This window comes from Dysidea avara, chromosome 7, assembly GCF_963678975.1.
Source record: "Dysidea avara chromosome 7, odDysAvar1.4, whole genome shotgun sequence".
Lineage (NCBI taxonomy): Eukaryota > Metazoa > Porifera > Demospongiae > Dictyoceratida > Dysideidae > Dysidea > Dysidea avara.
The window spans coordinates 12,794,186-12,818,683 of NC_089278.1; the positions used below are offsets into that span (position 1 = coordinate 12,794,186).

A 24,498-nucleotide genomic window follows, 5' to 3' on the forward strand; every position below is an offset into this window, starting at 1 on the left:
CCATATCCTCAAGGGCAGAGTGAAACTACTTTGAACTATAATACTCAAATCATCTGGCTCTACGTCATTGTTGATATCTACTTGTCATATTCTTATAGTGGAAAAGTGTATACAGAAAGAAGCTAATGACAAAGCTGGTCATAACAATTGTACTGTTGATTCCCATGTTGTCACAAAATATTCTGTTTCGCTATGCATTTCATCTCATGGATTTGCAAATCTGTGTTTTGCATGGTAAATTAATATTAACCACCTGCAAAATGATGTCTGAACAGGAATCAATTGCAAGCATTATACATACAGCTGTCACTAGATAAACTGCATCTGAATTATCAGTTAAATTAATTGACTCAAGGCTGCCCAGATCCAGTCATGGATTTTTTCAAACACACTTTATGAAACACACTGTACAATAGACAAGAACATATGCAATTTTTGCTTTGCTTTGTAAATCAGACTGGTGTGAATTTGTGCTGCATAACAATGGCGTGCATATAGGGTTGATGATGCAGCATTAGCTATAGCATACAGTTAACGTGTCAGCCAGAGAGTGCAGTTGATAAAACATATTTTGTAACTTGCTTGTATCTGTGTAAACTTATACAGCCACTTAACTTGTATGCATGTGCTATACATGTATTGTATACAATCATGCAGTGTCCCAACATACCAGCTATTATCGTGTGCACACACATGCACTAAATCATGATTGCTTCAAAGTTAAACTGTCATTTTAGTATAATTATTATATATATCCCAAGATAAAATATAACACAAAAGTCAACTCAAAACTTTATATTTACAATGTACAATTAAAAACACAAATTCATTGTTCTTCACTGTACAATCAATAGTAGCTACTCATCATCATATGGTGATACGGGTTCCTCCTGCCAAACAAGATCATGATTATGTTATAAGACATGATTATCCATATAGAGGCACTAAATATGTATGTGTGTGTGTGTGTGTGTGTGTGTGTGTGTGTGTGTTTGTGTGTGTGTGTGTATGTATTCATGAAGGTGCTGGAGGGGCAAAATGACTTTTTGCTATTTATACAATAAGCGTTCCCTCAAGTTCAAATTGAAAACACCCAAATTAAAAAGTGCTATGGAATGCTTGAAAGAAGGTTTCTGGAATCGTTATGGTGTGTATACAGTGGAATCTCTATAATAATGGACACTCAGTTGGGACGGCCAAATAATCTTGATGAAATTTAGTTATCTTTTTTCAGAGGTAAAATTGGATTGGTAGGTCTCTTTTATAGCTCCTTGGAGGCTCCACTATATAGCTGTTCAGAAGCACGCAAACATATATGCTCCCCCATGCCAGCTGTTGTCGCACAAACTGAACTGACTAATACATAATTTGAATGGATACTGGAGAAATGAAAGCTGATATTTCCAATGTATGCAAGTAGTAGGGTTGTTCTGTCAACCGTACCTACTACGATGATAGAACATCTGTCATTTGTGTGTATAACCAGTCTATGTATTTTAGGCTTTTAATTACAGGTTTTTGCAATTGAATTCGTCGTTTTTGCGATTGAATTCGTCCCGTTTGCAATTGAATTCGTCGGTTTTGCGATAGAATTCGTCGCGTTTGCATTACAATTCGTCATAAACAAAACTGCTCCAAGAAAGAGACACTAATGACAGAGTTACACTTGAGACACTAGAAGGTAATTGGAGCTGGTAGCGCGCGAAGCTAATAGCTGTCTGACAAGTTAATTAGCTTGCTCGCGAGTGACCACACCCATCGCGAATGGCGCAGTAGAATTTGGAATGTTGCTGGATAGGCTGTAGAGGAAGAATTATTGCCTTATAAAGAGTTGTTTACTAATGTTGTACTTGAACAAGTTCTTGTAGCAGCTGCTACACCATGTTTTCGTGTTTTCTCCAGCTGCCATTCTTGTTACGGACGAATTTAACTGCAAAACCGACGAATTCTATTGCAAAACCGACGAATTCAATTGCAAACGGAACGAATTCAATTGCAAAGTCGCCGAATTCAATTGCAAAAACCTGTATCATATGCATAATATACCACTGATTGCAAAACTTATGACAAATCCAGAGAGGTTCCAAAGGTGGTGCCCCATTTTTGGGAGAGCTTTCCTACATAACTTCAGTGATACATCTAAATGAGTAATTTTGATCAAAACTGTTTTCAATTTATTGTGTTGAAGATAACAGCATGCATATACAGGATAAGGGGAACTCCCTGGAGCTTAATATAAACTGCAGTACAAATAATTATTTTCTCTGACTGCTTTATTGGAATAATTTAATCATTCCTCCTTGCCCAAGAGTGCAAGTCTTAATAAGTGACCTATTTGTGGATCTCCTATTTGGAACATTAGGTAAAAACACTTCACATGCATAATTCAAACATCTAATGCACACCAATATAGTAGAATAGCAACTAATGTATGGATTGTCATAACTTGTTTTATGATATGACAATATTTATAGCTTCTTACTTTACAATTCTTACATGAGTGACCACTACCAACACTTTGATCCTGTTCTTCACTTATTGATGCTGAGTTAAGATCAGCTACATGAAAGCAACACTAGGATAATATACCAGTAATATATACACAAGGGAACAATGCATTCTTTTAGAAGAGACCAACTTCCACTTACCAGTACAAGTTTTTCCATTTCCATGGTAGCCATTTTTGCAGAGACAGAAATATCCACCATGAAAGTTGATACAAGTGGCATGTTCACTACACCCATGGTTACTGTCACACTCATTGATATCTACAGTGACAACATAGAGGAGCTACAACTACTCAACTACCTACTAATAACACAGTGACCCACAACTATCTGATAACATACCACTTTCACAGTATTTCCCAGTAAGTCCTCCAGGACACATACAAGTGTTGTTAGCTACACACTTTCCTAATGAATGACATGGTGGATCACAATGAGCTACAGGTGGAGAAATATTTTCACAATACAAGCAATATCGTTGTGGTTACTGAAACTCACGTATGCAGTGATCGCCAGCTCTGACAAAACCGTCATCACATGTGCACTCAAATGATCCATCATTATTTTTGCACGTTAATTCAACTGGACAAACAGAGTGATCCTTGCATTCATCAATATCTGTAAATAGTATAGAAATAGCTACTATTAGAAACAGCTTTGCACCAAACACTCTGCAATGCATAGCTAGATTTTCTATATTAGCTACTGTGTTTGTAGAATGCAATCAAGATTCTTTGTCATACTGTAACAAAACTCAGTGCCTGACAAAAGTCACTATAGTGTGTGCATATATATATAATTGCAATTGCACCTGAACATTCTGAATGGAAGCCACCTTGATCAATAAACTGGTATCCGTTTGGACACTGGCAAGTAAATCCACCCGGAGTGTTAATACATCTTGCCTGTCTTGGGCAGTAATGTCCATATTTATCGATAACACCATTTCTGCATTCATCAATATCTATAACGCACAAAACATACAGACTAACATGAGCTATAAAAAAACAATATATTATATTATATGTAATAAGGATGTGATGACATGCTGTTGACCATCCAGTAATTATAAAAATACTTTTTCTAATAAGTAGATAAAAGGTCCTCTGAGATGAGTATAGTTACTACTCAGTTTTAGCAAAATCTATAATCAGGCTGCTCTATTTTATAATACCACTGAAATTTATGATAAAGTTGTCTTCATAGTAAAGTTAGAATTATGCGATTAAGTTTTCATGCAATACTCAGTATTGTTACTATAGGCACAGATGTGATACACCTACCTCTACAAGTGTTGCCATCCTGAAGAAAGCCAACCTTACATTTACAAGTGTAATTGTTGTGCTGGTCTATGCATTCAGAATGTTCAGGACAGTCAGACTGGAGTTGGCAAGCTAGTGAAAACAATGTTGCTATTGAGAATCAAAGTAGCATATGAAGTACTCACCATTACAAAAACCACAGCATTGAGATGCTAGTTTCTGTTTTTCACTCCAACCTGTTGCATTAGAACAGTTCCTCAGATAATCCTCACAAGTGTGAATTTGTGCATCTCTCATCGTGTTAACAAAAAGGTTCAAAATTAACTATAAAGTGTAATATTACGAATACTGAATGATACTCTGAACACTAATTCAAATAATACATACTGTTAAAAACACTACTTACATTTGAGTCACATCTTTGTGATTTACAAGAGTGGTTGCTGATTCTTGTAAAGTACAAATGATCTGCTAATATCTTATCTCCATTAACTGCACACACTGAAATGACCATGAAAATCACATTAATAATAGTTCATGAAAATATGAGCACTAACTTTGTTTATCTTCAGGTGGAGGTGTAGGACGTACTAAATTTTCTGGATTGGTACATCTTGGAGTGCCCCCAGTCTAAAATGAATATATGATTGCAATCATGCATACACTTTTGCATGCGCACACACAATACGCATACATATACGCATACACTACACATATACGCACGCGCGCACACACACACACACACACACACACACACACACACACACACACACACACACACACACACACACACACACACACACACACACACACACAAGCAAAGCAAGCAAAGCAAAGCCTCCGGCAGCTATGCGAAACATAGCTATTGCCGCCCAGTGAACCAGCACTGGGATGCCTGTGCACCACTCAGGCACTTGAGCCTTGTGCAGGCAAATCCTCCTGGGGCAGGGCTAGTAACCCGCAGGAGGACTGTCCAGGTCTCTTGGAGAGAGGTCGCGGAACCTAAAGTTCCACAACGACCCCAACACCACTAAGCGAGACAAGGACAGTTGGGCATTTGCTTCCCCAGTTAATACCAGGTACCCATTGATGTTACAGCTGGGTGGGCTGCTTCCCCAGTTGACACCAGGCCACCAGGTCCCCATTTAAACAGCTGGGTAGACTGGAGCAATGTGAGTAAAGTTTCTTGCTCAAGGAAACAACAACAACACCAAAGTGGCTCAACCGGGAATCGAACCTGGGACCTTTCGATTACCAGGCTGATGCCCTAACCACTTGGCTATGCTGCCTCACACACACACACACACACAGACACACACAGACACACAGACACACACACAATTCACAACATACACTCACACATACACACTGGCACATACATGTTCACACATACACACTGGCACATACATGTTCACATTAGGCCTAGTTCACATACATTCTAACAACAGGGATTACTATATATTCTTGTTGCATATATACTTACACTACAAAAGCAAAGTTCTCCATTTTGACTTTTGAAAAATTCTTCATAATCATATTGCTTGCCATCAATGAAACATGAATAACGCTTAGTCGTTTCTCTCATCATAGAAAAGTTTCGCTTTAGCTCCTCAGACTACAGAAGAAGTATAAACCAATAACCACAGTATCCAGTCAATACAATCTCTATGACTTAAAGAGTAAACCGTAAAACCTTTCTACAATAGATATGTTTTGGTAAATCATTGGGCTGGCTTTTTGCAGAGGTAAAAACGACATATTTGACTCAAATTTTATAAAAAGTCTAAAAGGTTGTATATACATACACTTACCTCATTCTTGAGTTGGTAATTGACAGTCATCAATTCATTAAGTGAATTATTCAATGCTTGATAAGAAGCAGTATACTGACACTCTACAGTATAATATGCACTGGTCAAATGACCCATATCTTGTATACATACCTGTATAAGCGTTGTGACAAAATCTTTGAATACCCTTTTCTCTAAATGAAATCACCAAGTCTTGTAAGAATCCCTGCAAATATACACAGAAATGATATAATCAAGTATTACAAGGTACACAACAGTTAATACCAAATTGCTATACATGTGTTTACTTAATTTATACCTTGAAAAACTTGGTGTGCTGAACGTCACTGCCAATATTAAGTTTCACACCATATGGTAGACAGTAGTCAGGCTGTGCAATAATTTGTTCACCAACTTTCTCACAGTCAACATGTACAGTAACAAGTCTACCATTAAATGATACTATGATATTATGCCAAACTGATAAGTCACTGAAGGTATAGTTAAATGATACGGCAATAGTTACTCCTTGATGAATAAAGCTAATTTTGATAATTTCATTATTTGAGTCAACTTCAAGTGAAAACGCTACCACTTCATTTCTTGTGTGTATGAATAATATTGGACCATCTGCCATACCATCAAACTTTACACTAGCATGGAACAAAATCTCTTTTCTTTGACACGTATACTGGTGTAGTTTCTCCAGAAATATGAGACTGGTGTTGTCAACGTTGATACCATGGGTACCATCTAGTTCAATGGCTGGAGATTTTTTGCTGCCTGTTCCATCAGTCAAATCAACATTGTCAAGGTACTCAGTCTCTTGTAGAAGACTCTTAAGGAGGTTAATTTCGTGAGGATGAACTTTACACTTCTGAGCTGCACCTAAAATTGTACGTTACAGCATGAAACTATACAGCTAGCTAATTATGTGTTATTCACTTATTAACATGACACACAGAGGCTGTCATCTGCATACATGGCAGTGCCATTTGGTGTTTCCAGCCATCACACCACAAACTTGACATAAACTGGTGGAACTTCTTAATATAAGGAGAAGGCTGTTACAGTAATCAGTCTAGAGACTATAACTTTATCTATACCTAATGGCTGTATCTATATTATGGCTGGTGTTGCAACCAATTTAATTTGTAAACCTATTCATAGCCCCGTACTCAGCTATACAACATTCTAACTCACTTATAACAATAAGAGTCAGCAAAGTTAGAAGATAATACAATTTCATTCTGTCAGCTCTGGCTACAGCTTCAGTCAATCTTCAACAATTTCAACTACATATATTATAAGCTGACCGTAAAGTAGTGTCACTTATATAGCTACCAACACACCAGGATATGGCTTTACATTATATCATAAGGAAAAGGATATCTATGTCAGTTCATGTAGACAAAACAACAGATGATGCAACTATACCACAAAATGCATGCTGCATCATGACCACCCACATGCTAAGCTATGCCTGTAGTCTTGAAAACGTCATGGAGCTACCGGACTGCGAGACTATGGCCAATGAAATTCTATGTAGTGTAGCCCTACATGTTGTAAGAGACTGTGGTGATGAGCCATATGCCTTATACTAAGTACTGAGTGTGCTGTGCAGTGTTTAACTAAATGTAATTCATTAATCTGTGGAGTATCCTATGCCATATATGGAATGATTATGATGTTAGCATATGACAGCTAGCTTTTATGCGATTACCTAATTAGGTATGGCTGCCATAATGCATAGATTCACTCAGTTTTAGTGATGAGTACAGTGAAATTTAAACTTGGACAATATACTATAATCTTTGCTACACTGATATAAACAAAACATATTTTAGCTATTATATGTCATCACGTTGGCATGGAGTTTGTAAATTGTATAGGAAATGATTTTGTATTTCAGTTCCTCTTAATCATCATAGTGATGATAGCAAACTCATCAGGAAAACAAATCACTCAATTTTAGTTCCTGTTGTAGAAATGGTAACATTTAAATAGAAGCCACATGCACTCTACAATGATTGCACCATTCTTATCTGCCAACAGTCACACTATAATACTGTAACAGCATCGTGGGGTAAGCCTGATCATGAGTAGTTATAGAGATAATTCAACCACGTGTAATTGTATAATTATGTTTGTTTTAAAAATATTATTTCTACAAACATGTAATGAAAGAATTGATGATGGTAGCTATTAATGATCATCCATGTGCAGTGTTGTTTTTTCTATGAAAATAATGAAATAATTGATGTTAATCTGGCAATATCACCTTAAGTGCACATCCAGCTTCAGTTAGCATTCGCAGCACATTAATCATTTATCATGATAGGACCAGTGAAACAGGTTTTTATGACATGCAATGTTTGATAGGACTGGTTATTGAACTATAATTATAATACTTTTGTGAGTTCATCATGCATATAAATAATTGTGTGGTCATAAATTACATGTTAACAAGATTTTAAACAAATTGATTGTGTGATGTTTGATGTAGGATCAGTTGTCTCAGGTTTCCACAACATAATTTTATCATGTAATGTTTGATAGGACCAGTTAGCCTCATATTTATTTGTAGCTACTGTAGACCAAATATGAATTATTTATTGTACTCTCACTAGTGAGGGGCATGCCCCAATAAATTTTTGAATTTTGGTGAGGAATTTTGTTGCTTGGAAAATTTTCACCACATGATTGCCTCCAGATTCTGCGATAGGAACTGCTTGAGCCCATATAAGTCTACACCTTACCTTGTGTATATCACTGAAGAGAGTGCATGCATGGACTATATGAACTTTACACTGCCCATTCTTTTTGCTAAATGTCTAACCTAGCTGGATACAAATTAGTGAGCTGACCATGTACTGCTAATTATTCTTCTACCTTGTACTAGTAAAGGATTTCAGGTAAGTTCGAAACACAAATGAACACAATGGGTACACATTCCTATACACTTGTAATCACACAGTGGTTAATTCAGTACATCTAAATGAACCAAAACTTAAAAGTGAATATATGTTGCCCTTTCAACCCACGCAATTGTAACAATATTTAAGACATATGCAGCTAAGTCAAAACTTTTGTTTCTTAAATATGCATGGTTCCACAAAAAGTATCACAGGTCAATATGTTTACCTATATTTTTCTAGACAGGATCTTCAGTCCTTCGATTCTTCAGCGGTATCTTGTCCAGGACATCCATGTCAACTAGGTCAATCAGTTTCATTACATCAGTGTAGCAAGAAGAAAAACATGATGTATGAAGAAACATCTTCTAGAAATCTGGAACTTTTATGTACGCTATACGAACTACTTGTAGAGTGAGTTGTTTTCAGGGCAAAGTTTGCAAGTTTGATTCCCGCCCCAAGTGTCCTCACTTCACATTTCCTTTTATAAAATAACTCTTTGCAGCATACATGGCTTCATTGCAGAGTTATTATAGCTCCTTGCATGCCCTAGTATCAACTTTTGTAGTATATATTGCTGTGTAATCGGTTATGCCAGTGCATAGAATGCTCATGGTATTGTAATAGCAATAAAATATATTTCAGATACTAATGTAATTTTGTTATTTCGCTTATTTGTAACACACCATCATGCAACTACATAGACATGTACACTACATAGACATGTACACTACATAACTACAAGCTATTTTATTTAACTGTAAACAAAGTACACAGCAGTTGTTTGTCCACATGCAGTGATAGTATACATCTCTATTTACACTGATGCACAATTATGAGTAGATAGGGTTAGAGTCTCAGATACAACTGGTGTGCTTTTGTTACCAAGGTTATAATTATCTTGCTTTTGAAAAAAGCAATAAACCCATACATAGGTAGCGTAAGTGTAACATACCTGTTCTTGTTATCACAATATTCTGTGATCTTGAGATAGTTTCAGCATGTGTTGTGTTAACAGTGCAACATCACTAGCAGGTGGTAGCTACATAGCTAATCATGGTTTCTTGACTGATCTCAAGGAGTAATGAGGAAGTAACGTGTATAAGAAAACATGTAGGTACATGACATGACATATCATGGCTGCATTAGGTAAGTTACAAATTGATGTAACGAAAGTAAAGCGATGGTTGCATGTAAAAGCTATCTCTGCATGTGTTTGTAGAATGACAAGGCATAGGCAGTAACTTGAGCTGTACCATCTGTCTTCTAGGAAGTCCTGAAAGTAGACTTGTAGGGGATACAGTTGGGTCAATAATACAACATATATTCACATGCCATCAAAGATCAGACAAGCTTTATACATGCAATGATGGAGTATATAAATTTATAGTGACTGAGTGATGTAGATGAAAGAAGTTTAAACCATAAAGGGTGTCATACAGTACAGTACTGTACTGTATATTAGGGATCATGAAAGTTTGAGCTTTTCTGGCCAAAAATATCACCCTAAAACCAGCCTCGCAATACCTTTCATGGAGTATTGGTTACGTATAACCAAGCCCTCCTAAAAGTGCCTTCAATACGACCTGAAACTTCCAACAATTAAAAAAATTAATACTTAGTGGAATATTCTACTACCTACCTGACTGACTGACTGCCTGCCTGCCTGCCAGTCTGACTAACTAATGTCTTCTGTAAGTCGATAATGGCTAAGGATACAGGCTTGAGTTTTTCACTGTTTTATCCCGACAGTGTCTCATTTATCTTTGCTGACAGCACGAGATGATGATCCGTGGTAGTGCCATGTGATGACTTTCCTACGTTTGATGGTAATCATCCAAGTTTTCTGTTGTGACTGGATTGATTGCAGAGGTCCTTCTCCTACTGCAATGCTACATAACTTAGCTGAAAACAAATATATACTGGCCACTTTGCTATAATTCAGTAATTGATATTTGGGGCGCATGTTCAGACAAAAGCAATAAGCTTGGCACCATTCCTTCCATTCTAGTGCAATATGTGTGGGTACACCAGTCATAATAATATTACAAAAAAGTAAACAAACAAGCATAAGGAAAATCTAAGAATTTTAAGTTTGATTAGGGATCATAGAAAAAAAGTAGTGAAACAAGGGAGGTCGCCTACACCTGAAGATATACTAGACTAGTGGACATTCAATCCCTAGTGTGAGTATAGACTGAATTAGGAACTGAATGTCCAGATGTAGGCGACCTCCCTTGTTTCACTACTCAGTTATTTTTTCTATGATCCCTAATCGAACTTAAAATTCTTAATCTTTCTTTACACCATTGTGGTAGGCTAGTAGCTGAACTTATCCTAGTAAAGCTTTACATGCATATAGTTCTAAAAGTACTTTTATCAAGGCATGTTTTTTTTCTTCTTCAAATTAGTTAGTCAACTACTAAATTGGCTAAAAAATGCAAGTCATTGTCTTTTAGTACAATGAAACAATAATTATTAATACAAAAACTAAATTTAAAAAAAAAACTATGTACAAAGAGACTATAAACCTGAAAATTTAGGACTTTTAAGTCCAACAACTATTACAGGTGTATGTACCACTCTGCGTGGGCAGTTCAAAGGCACCGCCAGTGCCATAATTTGTATATTGCACTGCTGCAGACTGCAGCGAATGCATTATAACTTATAATGCACTGGTTGCGGTTTTGTAGACCGCAACAACTGCATTATAAGTTATAATGCACCGACCGCAGTGCAATATACAGATATTGCAGTGGCTGCGGTTTTGTGCAGCATAACACAAGTGCTGGTGGCCAAGACCACTACGACACCTCACCTAATAGGTGGAAAGACACTTCACAGATCACTCGAATTCTTTTATAGCCTGACATGTAAAGGTCGATGGTGGGCCATAATGTCACCAATACGTATAATGTTTACAAGCAGCCAATGGCGATCGAACAAGCCAACGCGGGTGGCCACAACTCTAGTCTACATATATATATATATATAAACGTACTTATACACCTTACTAGTCTGGTGCCATCTTAGCCCAGATTAAACTGTAGTCCACTTCGACAATGACTCAATAAAACAAATATATTCTAAATAATACTAACCTTTACGTTCGATTGTGGTAACCAGTTTTGTCATGCCACCAGATTCGAGTTTAGCCAGTGTGAATAGTAAGAATTAGACTAGTATCGTTTAGTAGTTAGGTTTTGTTTACTTAAACTGTCTATTTAGCTGCTTTTTTTTGCTCAAGAGAATCACTATGGCGATTAGTCTGGCACTTAGTCTATATGGCGATTGAGTGATCACGCTGGCATGCTAAGCACTACATGATGAGAGTCGAACAGCGAATGCAGGTTAGTAATATAACTCATAGCGTACTAGCTTTCAATATCTCAGGTGGCTGCAGTACTGCAGGGGAACGTCGTCGCAACGTCCGGCTTGGTTACCCACAATTGATGTTAGAAACCTGGCCTTTATAAGTGTTACAGCTGTCTTGTGAGACTCTCCCCACCTATTAGATGAGTGGTACATAACAGTTACACAATGTGCACTCGTGCTCTGCCTGTATTAACGCACTTGCCTTCGGGCCTGATGGCCCTTAGGCTTGTGCGTTTATATCAGGCAGAGCACTCGTGGCCGTTGTATAACTATATAATATATACTACTTCAAGTAAAAGTTTAAGAAAAATTCACCATACATTTTAGTAGACTATAACAAAAACTAACTAAAAGAGATCACCAAGACTAGAAAACACTATAGATTATATATCCATCATGGCTGCGCAGCTAGTAATAATTATAAATATCTTTACGTCAACACCAAGGATTCTTACATAAAAGCTAAACTCTAGACAGGCTGATAACATTCTTGTAGAAGTATTACAATCTAGCTCTTACCAAGATTTGTGTTACTTGCAGGTATGGCATGCTAACAAGTGCAGTAGAAAGACTTTATACAATGTATATCCACAACACTTGAGCTATAAGTGTGAAAGTGGCGCACCACTCAAGCAATGCCTCAATAGATGAAACTTTACAAATGAAGGAAAGTAGGAGGAAAAAGGAATCCTTGCATGATAATTACTGGGTATACTCTTTGCTGAGAAAGACAGAATGATCTCAAGCTTAGTGGAGAGGAAAAAAATCATGCTTGATGAGCTCTGTATAATTATGATTCCAGGGATTGATTGATTCTTGTGTGGTTGTATGCAGTGAAGTGTGTATATGCACATGTCACTGACTAGCCTGAGAACAATCCGTATGCATTCAGCCTCACCCCGATTGCCTCTTTACCCTCAGCAACCAAATATTAATAATCAAAGGTTTAATTGAAAGTGACATTGTGCCATTTATAATGGTAATGGACAAAAAACATACAGGTACACAAGCTCTAATCATAAAATTTACCCAACTCATTATTTTCTTTTGACTGTCAACATAGTCCTTACCATCTTTTTGTTGCTGGTGGAAAAGCAGAGGAAACAGCATTGTGCAGTAGGGCTGTAACAGATATCTGTATTATCTAAGCAAACATGTTCGCAACAAATGTACCACTCTGCGTGAGCAGTTCAAAGGCGCTGCCAGTGCCATAATTTGTATACGGTACTGTTGCAGACCGCAGCGAGTGCATTATGTAATAGTTATACCATGGATTTTGCTGATATATACACCCAAAGCCTGAGGGCTGCGGGTGTATATGTCAGCAAAATCCCAAGCAGCCGTGGTATAAGTGATATATATCACTTGGGGCGCACTCACCCAATAGGTGAAAGAACTAACGAGAACTCATCCCATTTGTTTTATACAGTAACATCTGAAGATCGATCGTGGTTTTAATAGCGTGGGCTAATAGCCATCAAAACGTTGTCCATACGTTAAAACATCATTAATACATTACTATGCTTCAACACGCAATGTTAGAAAACTTGCGATTGTGGGATGGAGTTTATATTGGTATCATTTTTGTACTAAGTTAAGCCAACTAACTTTGCTATCGGGACAGTAAATAAGTTATTATATTAAGTTAAGTACTTAGGACCATAAGTTACTAACCTACTTTTCAATGTAGCAGTAGTAGCTTTGCTGTTCCATGGTCTGTTCAAAGGCTGATATGCGGTGGGTAGAAATATGCATCCACAATCGCCCAAACAATTATTTTGTGCCTTCATTATCCTTTAGTAACAACCAACTAATCTATTTTAGCAAATGTACTAAGCTTAGCAACCACTACAAAAACGAGTCCCACAATACAAAGCTCTATGTCGCTCAATATAACGAGTCAAAGCGCATCGATTCTTTGAACTGGCTGGGTATCAAAGTCATTGGCAGACAACAAAGGCAGGTTAGTGCTATAGGTATCCCATAGCGTACTAGCTTTCAATATCTCTGGTGGTGAGATACTGTAGAGAAAACGTCACCACAGCGTTCGGCTCTGTTACTCACAATCAATGTTAGGCCTTTATAAGATGTGCAACTGCCTTGTGAGACTCTCCCCACCTATTAGGTGAGTGGTACATAACATTTATACAACGTGCACTCGTGCTCTGCCTGTATAAATGCACTCGTGCCCGTTGCATAACTATATAATATACAATGCTTATAGCAAGTGATGATGTCGCTATCTGTAGGATACATGTATCCAGAAAGATTTTGTTCAGGATGTCTTGATAGTAAAAGCTAGTATCCATTTCAGCGATACTGTGCAGACTGATCACATAGATAAAAGGTTATAGTAGTTACACATACAAGTTATCTATTTACCTACTACATGTGGTTGACATTATGTACTTTGACAACAATATTTTTTTCTGTCAGTTCCAGTTAAATGATGTAATTTAATGCATGTTATTACAGACAGAGCAGTTTGATGGAAAAAGTGACTCTACAGCTTCTGATTGTGACAATCAACTTCTATATCATGGGAACTTTTACTTCTATCACTGGTTTTTGCCTCACTTATCAAACTTTCTACTGGCTTGTCAACAATAGATGGAAATTATCTGATAGAATCAACTAATAAACTGTCGTCTCAGCTTTATAAAGTGTTTAAGTTAACTATAACTAAAACTAAAAGTACTTTTAGTAAAATAAATATGTTAAAACTAAATCTACAAGTACACGAAAAAATTTGGAATTTTCAATTAGAGTAGGGACCATAGCACATCGATAAAAAGTACTGAAACAAGCTGGAGTAGTGCACGATATTAAATCACAGTAAAACAATAAGAAGTGTTATATCCCTACTGTGCTCAAGATACCATAACGGAAACGCACAGTAGGGATATAACACTTCTTATTGTTTTACTGTGATTTAATATCGTGCACTACTCCAGCATGTTTCAGTACTTTTTATCGATGTGCTATGGTCCCTACTCTAGTTGAAAATTCCAATTTTTTTCGTGTGCTTGTTTGTTAACTTTTTTGTAAATAATTTTATTATGACTGGTGAACCCATGCATACCGCATCTGAAATGGCGCCGCGCGCCCCAGCTATATCAATTATCATCTGAAAAGTGAAGTATCCATTACACTTGGTTGTCAACCTGTTACACAGCAACATGAATCAAGAACTTTTCCGGAAGCACCTCTACAATCTACGCATACCAAAAGAAATGGTGCCACACCCCAATTTTATTAATTATCACCTGAAAAGCGAAGTATCCATTATGCTTTGCTGTCGGCTATGTCAACCCGTTACACAGCAATACGAATCAAGAACTGTTTGAAAAGCACCTTTGCAATCAAAATAGCCACTATGAAAATACGGACAATTTCCGTTTCGAAGGGAAGCCATCACATGCTCGCGCCAAATCGAAACCTTTCCCTGTCAGCAAAGATGAATGGGACACAAAGGAGGACACTGGTAAGTCCATGAAGAATGCATTGTACGTACCAAAAGGCACCTGTCGGGCCGAAGCGACAGCGAACAAGCGCGTAGCCTTAGCCGTTATCGAGTTACGCTTGTCTTAAGGCATCAGTCAGTCAGTTACTTACTTACTCAGTCAGTCAGTCAATAGAAAATTCTGTCAAAAAAAAAAAAAATTCTATAGCAACTTGTTGAAAGCGTTTCGGGCCGATCTGAAAGCTTGTTTGGGCCGAGTTTTACCTCACCAATATTGCCTCATTGTCGTCAGGGAAAATTGAGGCTGGTTTTTGGGTGATTTTATTTTATGGGCCACGCCTACTCCTTTGTGGTCCCTACTATACAGTTACTATCGTACTGTATGATGACTAAAATACAACAGAATAATTTACCAAAACTAAATCTAAACTTTCCATACATGTGTCAAACAGGAGATTGCAAAATGCCTCTGCCCTCCTCAACAATCACAATATACATATCAAGACACATGGTAGTGTGCCGTGTGGCCCAAGAAGCCGGCGCGCAACGCCTGTGAGTATATTGACTGGAAGAAAGAAAACGCGATTTTCGCACCTCCGTAGCTCTGTGTTGCCTTATCGAAACAAGACAATTTTTGCTGTGGACACGCCCGCCAACTTCAGTACTCCACATACCAAATTTGAGTGAAATCGCTTCAACCCTTCCCGAGATATGCGACTTCAAAAATTGGCTTAGTTTCTTAGTTTTTTTCTAAGACTTTTTTGTACTCATCTTTTCGTAGCCTTACAAAATCTGCCATAAAACGCGAACTCTATATCCGATTGCCTTGAAATTTGGCACACAGAAGGGGGGGTATAAAGGCACATCTTAGTACCAAGTTTGGCTGGAATACGATAAACAGGCAAAGAGTTATTAACGATTATTCACGAAAAATAACACCAATATGTTGTCACGCCTACAGGGTAAACCACTAATGGGAAGAAGCTGAAAATCGGTGGGTGAATAGGTTAACTATTGAACCTCAAACCTTTTGTGGTTTGAAAGAAATCGAGTTAAAAACCACGAAGATACAACGAAAAACCAACAGTGTGTAACAATTATGCAATCGAGATTAGCTAATAAAAGACAACTACTTGCCACGCCTACCAGATAAACCGCTTGGAGTAATGCTTTGAAAATCGTTGAGTAATCATCTTAGAAAGGCTCTTCAATGGTGTAGAAGAATCAGACTTAAAGCCACAGAGTTATAACACGAAATCCAACTTGATGTAGCAAGTGCGAGATCGAGATACTCTAATAGAGCAGTCATCCTAATAGAGCAGTTACTTGAAGAGAATTCAAGAGATCAGCTAGAAACAAGTAACCCATATAGAGATCAGCTACAAACAAATCATCCTGTAGAGAGATCAGCTACAAACAATTCACCCTGTAGAGAGATCAGCTAGAAAAATTTACCTTGTAGAGAGTCCAGCTATGAAAAGATCACCCTGTAGAGAGTTCAGCTACAAGAAGTCACCTTGTAGAGAGTTCAGCTACAAAGAAACCACCATGTAGAGTGTTCAGCTGCAAACAAATCACCCTGTAGAGAATTCAGCTAGAAGAAGTTACCTTGTAAAGTTCAGCTACAAAGAAACCATCATGTAGAGAGTTTAGCTACAAACAGATCTCCCTATAGAGAGATCAGCTAGAAGAAGTTACCTTGTGGAGAGTTCAGCTACAAACAAATCACCCTGTACAGAGATCAGCTAGAATAAGTCACCTTGTAGAGAGTTCAGTTACAAAGAAACTACCATGTAAAGAGTATCTTGTAGAGAAATCAGCTAGAAGGATCAATATAATTTATGTATTGTATATATAATTTCATTACTGATAAAATCAGAAATATTTAAAGTATTTAACATCTGCTTCATCTTTTCTTCTTCCTGTGGTAAAGAAAAAAAGATAGGTTAAAAAAGCCCCAAAGCCGGCCTATGGCTGGCTTTGGGGTATACAAATACAAAAAGAAGTGAAATCTAATCCAAAACAGCCAAGCTGTAAAAAAAGAGTGCGGCCCTCAAAAAGGCTATGGTGAAAAAAGATCAAGGTGGCGGTCAAGAAATGGCTGTGATGGTAGCTTAATGGTAAAAATTTTAATAGTGACAATTCAGGTGAATTTTGTGCCAAAACCAAGCGGCACCAAATTCACCTGAATTGTCATTATTAAAATTTTTACCATTAACCTACCATCACAGCCATTTCTTGACCACCACCTTGGATTTCACATCTTTTTTCACCATAGCCTTTTGAGGGCCGCACTCTTTTTTTTACAGCTTGGCTGTTTTGGATTAGATAATATATTATACAAGTGTAAGGAAAACTTGCAGAAAACAAAAAGCAATGAAACATAGACTTGCAGCTATAATAGCTTGACATTTAATTCCTACTTCAGCCTGTCAATGGTATGGCTATGACTGAGTAGGGATTAATGTCACTAATACATGGATGTAGGCATAGATGACCTCCCTTGTTTCATTGCTTTTTCATCTGCAATCCTTACCTAAACATAAAATTTCTAATGTTTTTTTACACTTGTTTGTTACTTTTTTTTTACAGTAACATAATTCATTACATACCACACTGATCAAGGGAAATAGACATATCAATCGCAAGACTAAATGTGTCCCCAATTACCAATGATGAAATATGATGTTGCCATTCTCCCCTTTATAGCTATGTTGCACCTGTTATACAGCATTACAAGTGAAGAAAAGTATGAGAAGGGCCTCTGCAATGAATCCAATCACGTTATGGAAAATAAAACACTAAAGCCATGCCATGAGTGATTTCCAATCAACACGTATGCAGTAGCGGAGAAAGAAATGGAACACAAAGAAGGATAATGGTAGATCCACGATGCATGCATTGCAGTTGCTGCATGCAGTTGGAAAAAAATATCTTAGCTATAGGCTGAAGTGATATCAAATAGTGGAGAATCAAGCCTGTAGCCTTATCCATATTTGTGTTATGCTTAGCAGTCATGCAGTCAGTTAGCAGAAAATTCAGTTAAATAAAAAAAATTTATAGCAACTTGTCGGAAGTATTTGGAGTTACTCTGAAGTTATTTATGAGCTGCTTGTAACTTTTTATTTGTTTACAGTGCTGTTTCTTCTGCTTGTCCACAATTCAACCAACATTCTGACCATTAATATTCGGTTGCTAAGCTAGGTCAGGGTAAGGCAGAAGTACATACAGATCACTGACCGGTCTGACTGGAATGTTGTCACAGAATATGAGGCAGATGAATTAGCTTCTGATTCGGATGATGAAAAGAAGCTCTACAAAGCTCGGAAGGAGTGGGAGACAAGTCATAAACTCTAATAAAACAGTCACAAGTTGTGTATGTTATTATGAAAACTTATCCCTCAGAAATGCCTACTTGGTACACTCTCCACCAAAGACTCTATGGCAGGCCACCTTCATAGTACAGCCTGCTCCAAAATTGAATGTGTAGCTATATTATGTCCACGTTTGATTCCCAAATGCAAGCAGTATTGAAGAGAGATGATTCTGAATCACTGAACTGCTACATTTGATAATAATTTTCAGGAGCTTGGAATTACGGGTGTAGATGTTGAAACCTATCAGCTAATTACATGGTAACTGCTGGAGTACATAATAGCAACCTCTCTATTATCAACTCTATTATTATGTGACCAGATTTGCAAAAAGGTACCTTTTCCACACATTTGACATACCAGCAAACAAAATGATGTAACACATGACTCCTTATACTGATTAACTTGCTCTTAGTATCAAAATGTAGTCAGATACTGTAGCTGCATTCATTGAAAATTTCAAGCAATTATATGCCATGATTAAAATGTTATGAGGCTTTAAGGTTCAAAAAATGGGTCAAATTTTGTGTGTGAAAAAGGTACCTTTTCACAAATCCGGTCACATATACTCTTGGTTATATGGAGTAGTGAGCTGTAATACTATGTAGCTACTCTGTGTTATACCACCACTGTGCTTATGTATAACAGCTTAGGAGCTTGAAGATGTTTATGTGATGATAAGATGATCTTCGATATCATCTTAGGAATTTAATTAGGCCACTTGCTGTTAATTTAATGTTTCAGATCAGAAACTTAGCCAAAATCAATGCGGGTGGGCAACTCATTATTTATTACAATCTTTTGACTGTTTCATTAGAGTTAGTTGAATGCTCTATTAGATGGAGTATCTTGATCTTTTATTAATCATTATTGAAAAGTAAAGGGGTTAATTAAAGTTCTACCTCCTGACATTGGGGTTGGTCTTCTGAAACATAAAGTTAGCAATAAGTGTGCCAGATTACGTGCACAAGCATTTCAATGTTTAGAGCTATAAGAAAGTGTTTCTTCCAGCTCAGAAAGATGGTAAAAGTGTAAGCATAAGCTTTAGAAGGCCTTTCATAATCCTTGTAGTGACAGATAGACTGCTGTAGCTGTGATTTTGGGTACTTTCTTATGAGTAGCTACCTGCCTGCATGAAGTGGCTAATGAGAAACAGGTAATTTACTTTGCCCGTCCTTACCAATTTACTCGTCTATGTAATTGTTATGAATAACAATCCATGCATTCAAGTAATAATGCCAGACTAAAATATTACACTTTTAAGCATCACGATGCAATGCGTGTGTACCTGGCTCATGTGTCCAACACTTCTCCCGTCAATAACGCTTTCTTTACACGTATTATCTCAACGACACCCCGAACTCCGAAACTTCAACCACAGTACCGCACTTTAATCACTTTTTTTTGAGGCGTCTAAATTTAATAATTTGAACGAATTTGATTCGCTATTTCAATCATTAGCACATGACGCGCGAATATGAGGTAGTTAACGCGCAAGACGCTTTTACATGACAACAAGCCTCCCCAGCAAATGTGATATCTTTCTTGGTAAACTCTTTATCGTCTACGTTTCGTAATAAACCTTTGACGTTGACGATCACAGATGGGGCGAGTTGACAGAAGCCCTAGTCCTGAAGGACCGCGGATCGCTGCTAAAGAGTCGGGACCTGGCCCAGCTAAATACTACTTACCGGGGACGTGTGGACACAGAGAACATGACTCCACAAAGCATCGTAACCCCGCATTTTCATTTGGAAAGAAACACCAACACCACCATGCTTATGTATCCAGTCCGGGGCCAGCCTATTTTGTTGATCCCGGTGTAACGCGGTTCGGAAAGAAAGGCAGTCCAATATACTCGCTGTATGGGAGGCCTAAGAAGTCTGTTATATTCATAACACCGGGCCCCGGTTAGTTTGTATGTTTGTGTGTATTTGTGTGGTCTGATTGGGGGATGTGGAGAGATTAATGTTAGTATATGATCTGTGGCCCATTGATTAAACTGCAAAGCTGTAGACATTTAAATAAAGTATATCCATTATAGTTTGTCAAATGAAAAATACATAGACTAACTGCTGATTCTGTGTGTATATAGCCAGGAGTGGGGGGGGGGGGGTATTCAGAGAATGACATACTTAGCGTGCAACACAACCCAGAAGGGTGAATGCCCCCCCCTCAGGAAATTTTAAACATTAAACTTTCTAATGATACTGAATCTGAGAGTGACTTCAGTAGTTTATCAGAATAGCAGACTTTAGTATTAGGGTGACTGCTCTATTAGTGTATCTCGATCACATTAGTATCCAGTTGTATATAGGGGTCTAGGGGCATTCCCCTCTCCCTCCAGGAAATTTTTGTGAATTAGACCCTCAAAAATTAAGTTAGTGGTTACCATTTGTTGACTGTCGTATTTAGGGTGCTGAAGGGCTTGCTGAAAGCCTGTCATGTAGTGCCTGGTCTGGTTGCAACATTATTTGTGACTGGATTTGCAAAAAAGGATACAACTGCATTTCTCCAACTTTGATTCATATCAAAAAATGATGCACGCTATTTTTAATGCAGTATTCAATGCTAGATGGACTATTATTCTCACAGAAGATGTCTGTAGGATGATTATTAATTAAAGGTGGCATTTTAGGAGGTAAGAAATCACTTACAGGCGACTGGATATAGAATTTTTAAAAATCTCATTCCAAACTTGGAATTTTGGTCTGCCTGCCCGACCTGCCTGTCTGCCCACCCGGCCTGCCTGCCTGCACCAAACAAAGCAGCTTATGGCTACCATTTTATGACACAATAAGAAACTCACCAGTGGCATGTGCCTTTTGGCATTCCGAGGATTGTGTACCTTTTGTGCCTTGTCTTTCTTCATGCAATGAAGCCATATCAAGACATTAATTTTCCCTATCAACACTCTTTAAGTAGCATATTTAGACACAAATTAGTGCTTATACTACTGTAGAAGGTACTGGGCAGTGGACACCCGGTAGATAACTGTAGTTTCCCCTTATTAGTTTAGCATGGTAGCACAGGAATTAGCGATACCACGATATGAAAATTTTAATATCATGATAATCACGATACCATGGGACCTATATCATGATAATCACAATATATGAGAATATGTTAATGTTTTCACAGGACAAGTTTTATTCAATCAATATATAAAAAAGTTGACAGTTGTTTATGCATCACCACACGTTGCCATAAAAATATCCTCATTTTTTGCAAATATCAAATCACTTCTCACTAAATAATTTGTATTTTTTATATCACGATATAGATTTTTCTCTATCACAATTATCAGGACATGTTTCTATCACGATTATCATGATATACGATATATCGTGGCATCACTAACAGGAGTAGTGACCACGCCTCTTGGTAGGCTGTTGAGATGCTCTAATACAGCAGTCACGTGTATATAGCTACATGCTATTATTAAAAATATATACAAGCTGAATGTTAAATATATATACTAGTTGATAAATAGATATTTGTAGAAATGTCAGAGGGAAAAGAAGCAGTTTTATGTCTTGTTGAAATAAAAGTTATGTTGATTTGAATGAAAAACTGGACACAATTGTCGATGTCATGTGTTTCATCATCAACTGGATTTATCTATTTCTCCTACCTACATTTTTGCATTATCATAGCTTTATTACCATAACATAATGTAGTCAGTTAGTGGGCCTTATATTGTGAACAACTTACTGAAGATGGCAATTCTCAAACAATGTACTAGGCTTATTTACTTTGTGCACAGTACCAATTCTACATCATTTTTGACTCATGTAGCTATTGATCATAACTGAATAGTTTATTTCAAAGAGTGCGACTGTTACTGAGGCAGCTATCTCTGTTTCCTCATAATGATAGCTGTTCCACTATATTTGACATTTATTCCTTTTGTTACAGTTTGTATATAGTGCATTTGTGTGCATGCATGCTCACACACATGCATGTGTGAGCATTGGTGTGCATACACATGACTGTGTACGTGTGCGTGTGTGCGCGCACGCGCGTGTGTGTGTCACTTAATATAACGTACACTGTAATTGTAAATTTAATAGTATGTGCACCACTACTGTATTTTAGATGCTTACCAAGCTGAGAAGACCCCTCTATTGAAGGAGAGAAGACCTCCTGCCTTTTCATTTGGCCTGCGCACAAAGACCAGCATTAAGGATGAAAACCCTTCTCCTAATGCCTACATGTTGCCATCTTTGCTCGGTACTAACATTGTGGGGAAGACATCAAACCCATCTTACTCCATGACTGGAAGGAGCAGAAATGGTGGCTTTGATGAAGATTTGCAAAAGGTTAGGGATTGGACACACAATTTTTTGAGATTTAGCATGTTTGACTCTTAATTGTACTGTTGTTTATCAAGCATTTGGTTTGCTGTTTATTGTAGACAGCCTGTCAGTTCAGCACCCAATTTTCAAAGATATATTATTTTTATTTTATGATTAAAGACTTATATTGAATGTTGCTAAGGAATTGATTATCCTTATGTAGTGTATCCATATAAACAAAATACCAGGGTAACTAATGTAAACATTGTTACTGATAATTTGATATGGGACATTACTTTATTTATATAACTGTCAATAATGGGGAAGCCATACCTTACACTTGTAACAGTTTGAAAATGTTATGTGACTGCTCTATTAATGAGTTTGATGATTTTTATAAAAATCTTAGCACTACGTTTTTATGTTTGAGTTGCTATCTTGTATTACATGCTCCACATGTGTGTATGATAGACTCCTGGACCAGGTAGTTACAAGACAATTGTTCCATCTCTATACATGAGAAGGGACCCAGCATACTCCCTTGCTGGAAGATTTGAGCTCATCGTTGACAAGTCAGTTAAACCCGGACCAGGAGCTTACTATCCAGAGAAGGTAATTGTGTTTCTTTTAGTTTAGTGTAATTATTTTAGACTATAGGTTACAAAAAACAAATGTGAACCTCCCAAGTTTTCATTTGGCATCAAGCATTCTCCTTATATGGCAGCAATGGTGGATCCTGTGCAGTAACCACTGAACCAATGACTTGTACAATTTGTTAACTGTTTATTTTTCTGTAAAATGAATGTCTTACAAAACAACAAATAATGGTCCTTCATTGAATGCCACTTGAAGTTTCTTAGGTCAAGCATTTTTGTTGTTAGAGAAGGTGTTACTGGATGTATTGTTAAACACTCTCTCTCCCCATCATGAAACTCTTGCAATTAGTATAAAAGCTCTGTCTTATCAACAATTTCAAGACTTGAGTGGCTGCAGTTGTGATGGCTGGTGCACGTGTTTGAATTGCATGACACCATCAAGTTTATATGTTATTTAGCACAAAATCTCTGCAGTATTTAAATCCATATTGTAATAGACACAACATAAAAATAATATGAATGTTGAGATCATGTTGCCTCTTAGGTGACAGAGATATTTGTCGACAACTTCCTTTCTGCTGTCCACTCATACTAAGTGAATGCAACTTCCTTTTTGTGGTCACTTTGTATGATAACCACCATACATCTCAGAATTTACAGTGTATTGCACATGCGATCATCAAAAGTGAACTTGTATCAGTGATTTTGTACATACTGCACTGGCAGTTAGATATAGCTACACTGCGGTATTATAGAGCTAGGTACATGAATGAATTCACTATTCCTGCATGTCATGGTTACTAACTGCTCGGTGTGGATACATGATCATGTGCAATCCATTGGTGCTAGATCATGGTGTACTTTACTGCTAACTCAGTACCAAGGGACTAGTTATAGTGATCATGCTAGCTACATGTA

General features: G+C 37.4%; 2 protein-coding genes across 7 annotated transcripts; one reads left to right on the forward strand and one right to left on the reverse strand.

The window, feature by feature from the left end:
* Nucleotides 1–708: 708 nt before the first annotated feature.
* On the reverse strand, nucleotides 709–20,079 carry LOC136260817 (protein kinase C-binding protein NELL1-like). Of its 5 annotated transcripts, XM_066054690.1 has the most exons (17): nucleotides 19,975–20,079; nucleotides 8,704–9,542; nucleotides 6,763–6,854; nucleotides 5,879–6,447; nucleotides 5,713–5,785; nucleotides 5,581–5,663; nucleotides 5,253–5,384; nucleotides 4,327–4,399; nucleotides 4,176–4,270; nucleotides 3,955–4,093; nucleotides 3,791–3,901; nucleotides 3,319–3,471; nucleotides 3,006–3,125; nucleotides 2,850–2,945; nucleotides 2,649–2,768; nucleotides 2,483–2,559; nucleotides 709–890 (listed from the first exon to the last, which is right to left on the reverse strand). In XM_066054690.1, the coding sequence occupies exons 3-17, from the start codon at nucleotides 6,806–6,808 to the stop codon at nucleotides 858–860; spliced, it is 1,920 nt and encodes a 639-aa protein (XP_065910762.1). In that variant the 5' UTR covers nucleotides 6,809–6,854; nucleotides 8,704–9,542; nucleotides 19,975–20,079; the 3' UTR covers nucleotides 709–857. The 5 variants fall into 5 exon arrangements, with proteins under 5 accessions (XP_065910762.1, XP_065910763.1, XP_065910761.1 ...); XM_066054691.1 differs by lacking the exon at nucleotides 19,975–20,079 and having other exon boundaries at nucleotides 2,497–2,559; nucleotides 8,704–9,805; XM_066054689.1 differs by lacking the exon at nucleotides 19,975–20,079 and having other exon boundaries at nucleotides 8,704–9,782.
* Nucleotides 20,080–20,157: 78 nt separating this feature from the next.
* LOC136261320 (ciliary microtubule associated protein 1A-like) lies at nucleotides 20,158–23,809 on the forward strand. 2 transcript variants are annotated; one of them, XM_066055306.1, is made up of 5 exons: nucleotides 20,172–20,234; nucleotides 20,290–20,596; nucleotides 22,785–23,008; nucleotides 23,456–23,596; nucleotides 23,642–23,809. In XM_066055306.1, exons 2-5 carry the CDS (start codon nucleotides 20,290–20,292, stop codon nucleotides 23,729–23,731), a joined length of 762 nt encoding a protein of 253 aa, XP_065911378.1. In that variant the 5' UTR covers nucleotides 20,172–20,234; the 3' UTR covers nucleotides 23,732–23,809. The 2 variants fall into 2 exon arrangements, with proteins under 2 accessions (XP_065911377.1, XP_065911378.1); XM_066055305.1 differs by having other exon boundaries at nucleotides 20,158–20,596.
* Nucleotides 23,810–24,498: the final 689 nt, after the last annotated feature.

Excerpts from the sequence above, each read along its gene's own strand:
- LOC136260817 (XM_066054690.1), bottom strand. The coding sequence starts at position 6,808 with ATGAAATTGTATTATCTTCTAACTTTGCTGACTCTTATTGTTATAA. Across the intron at positions 4,400-5,252 it reads GAGAACTTTGCTTTTGTAGT|ACTGGGGGCACTCCAAGATG; the intron begins GTAAGTATATAT and ends TATTCATTTTAG. Across the intron at positions 891-2,482 it reads ACTCATGTAAGAATTGTAAA|GAGGAACCCGTATCACCATA; the intron begins GTAAGAAGCTAT and ends CTTGTTTGGCAG.
- LOC136261320 (XM_066055305.1), top strand. The coding sequence starts at position 20,290 with ATGGGGCGAGTTGACAGAAGCCCTAGTCCTGAAGGACCGCGGATCGCT. Across the intron at positions 20,597-22,784 it reads ATTCATAACACCGGGCCCCG|ATGCTTACCAAGCTGAGAAG; the intron begins GTTAGTTTGTAT and ends ACTGTATTTTAG. Across the intron at positions 23,597-23,641 it reads GAGCTTACTATCCAGAGAAG|GTTACAAAAAACAAATGTGA; the intron begins GTAATTGTGTTT and ends TTTAGACTATAG.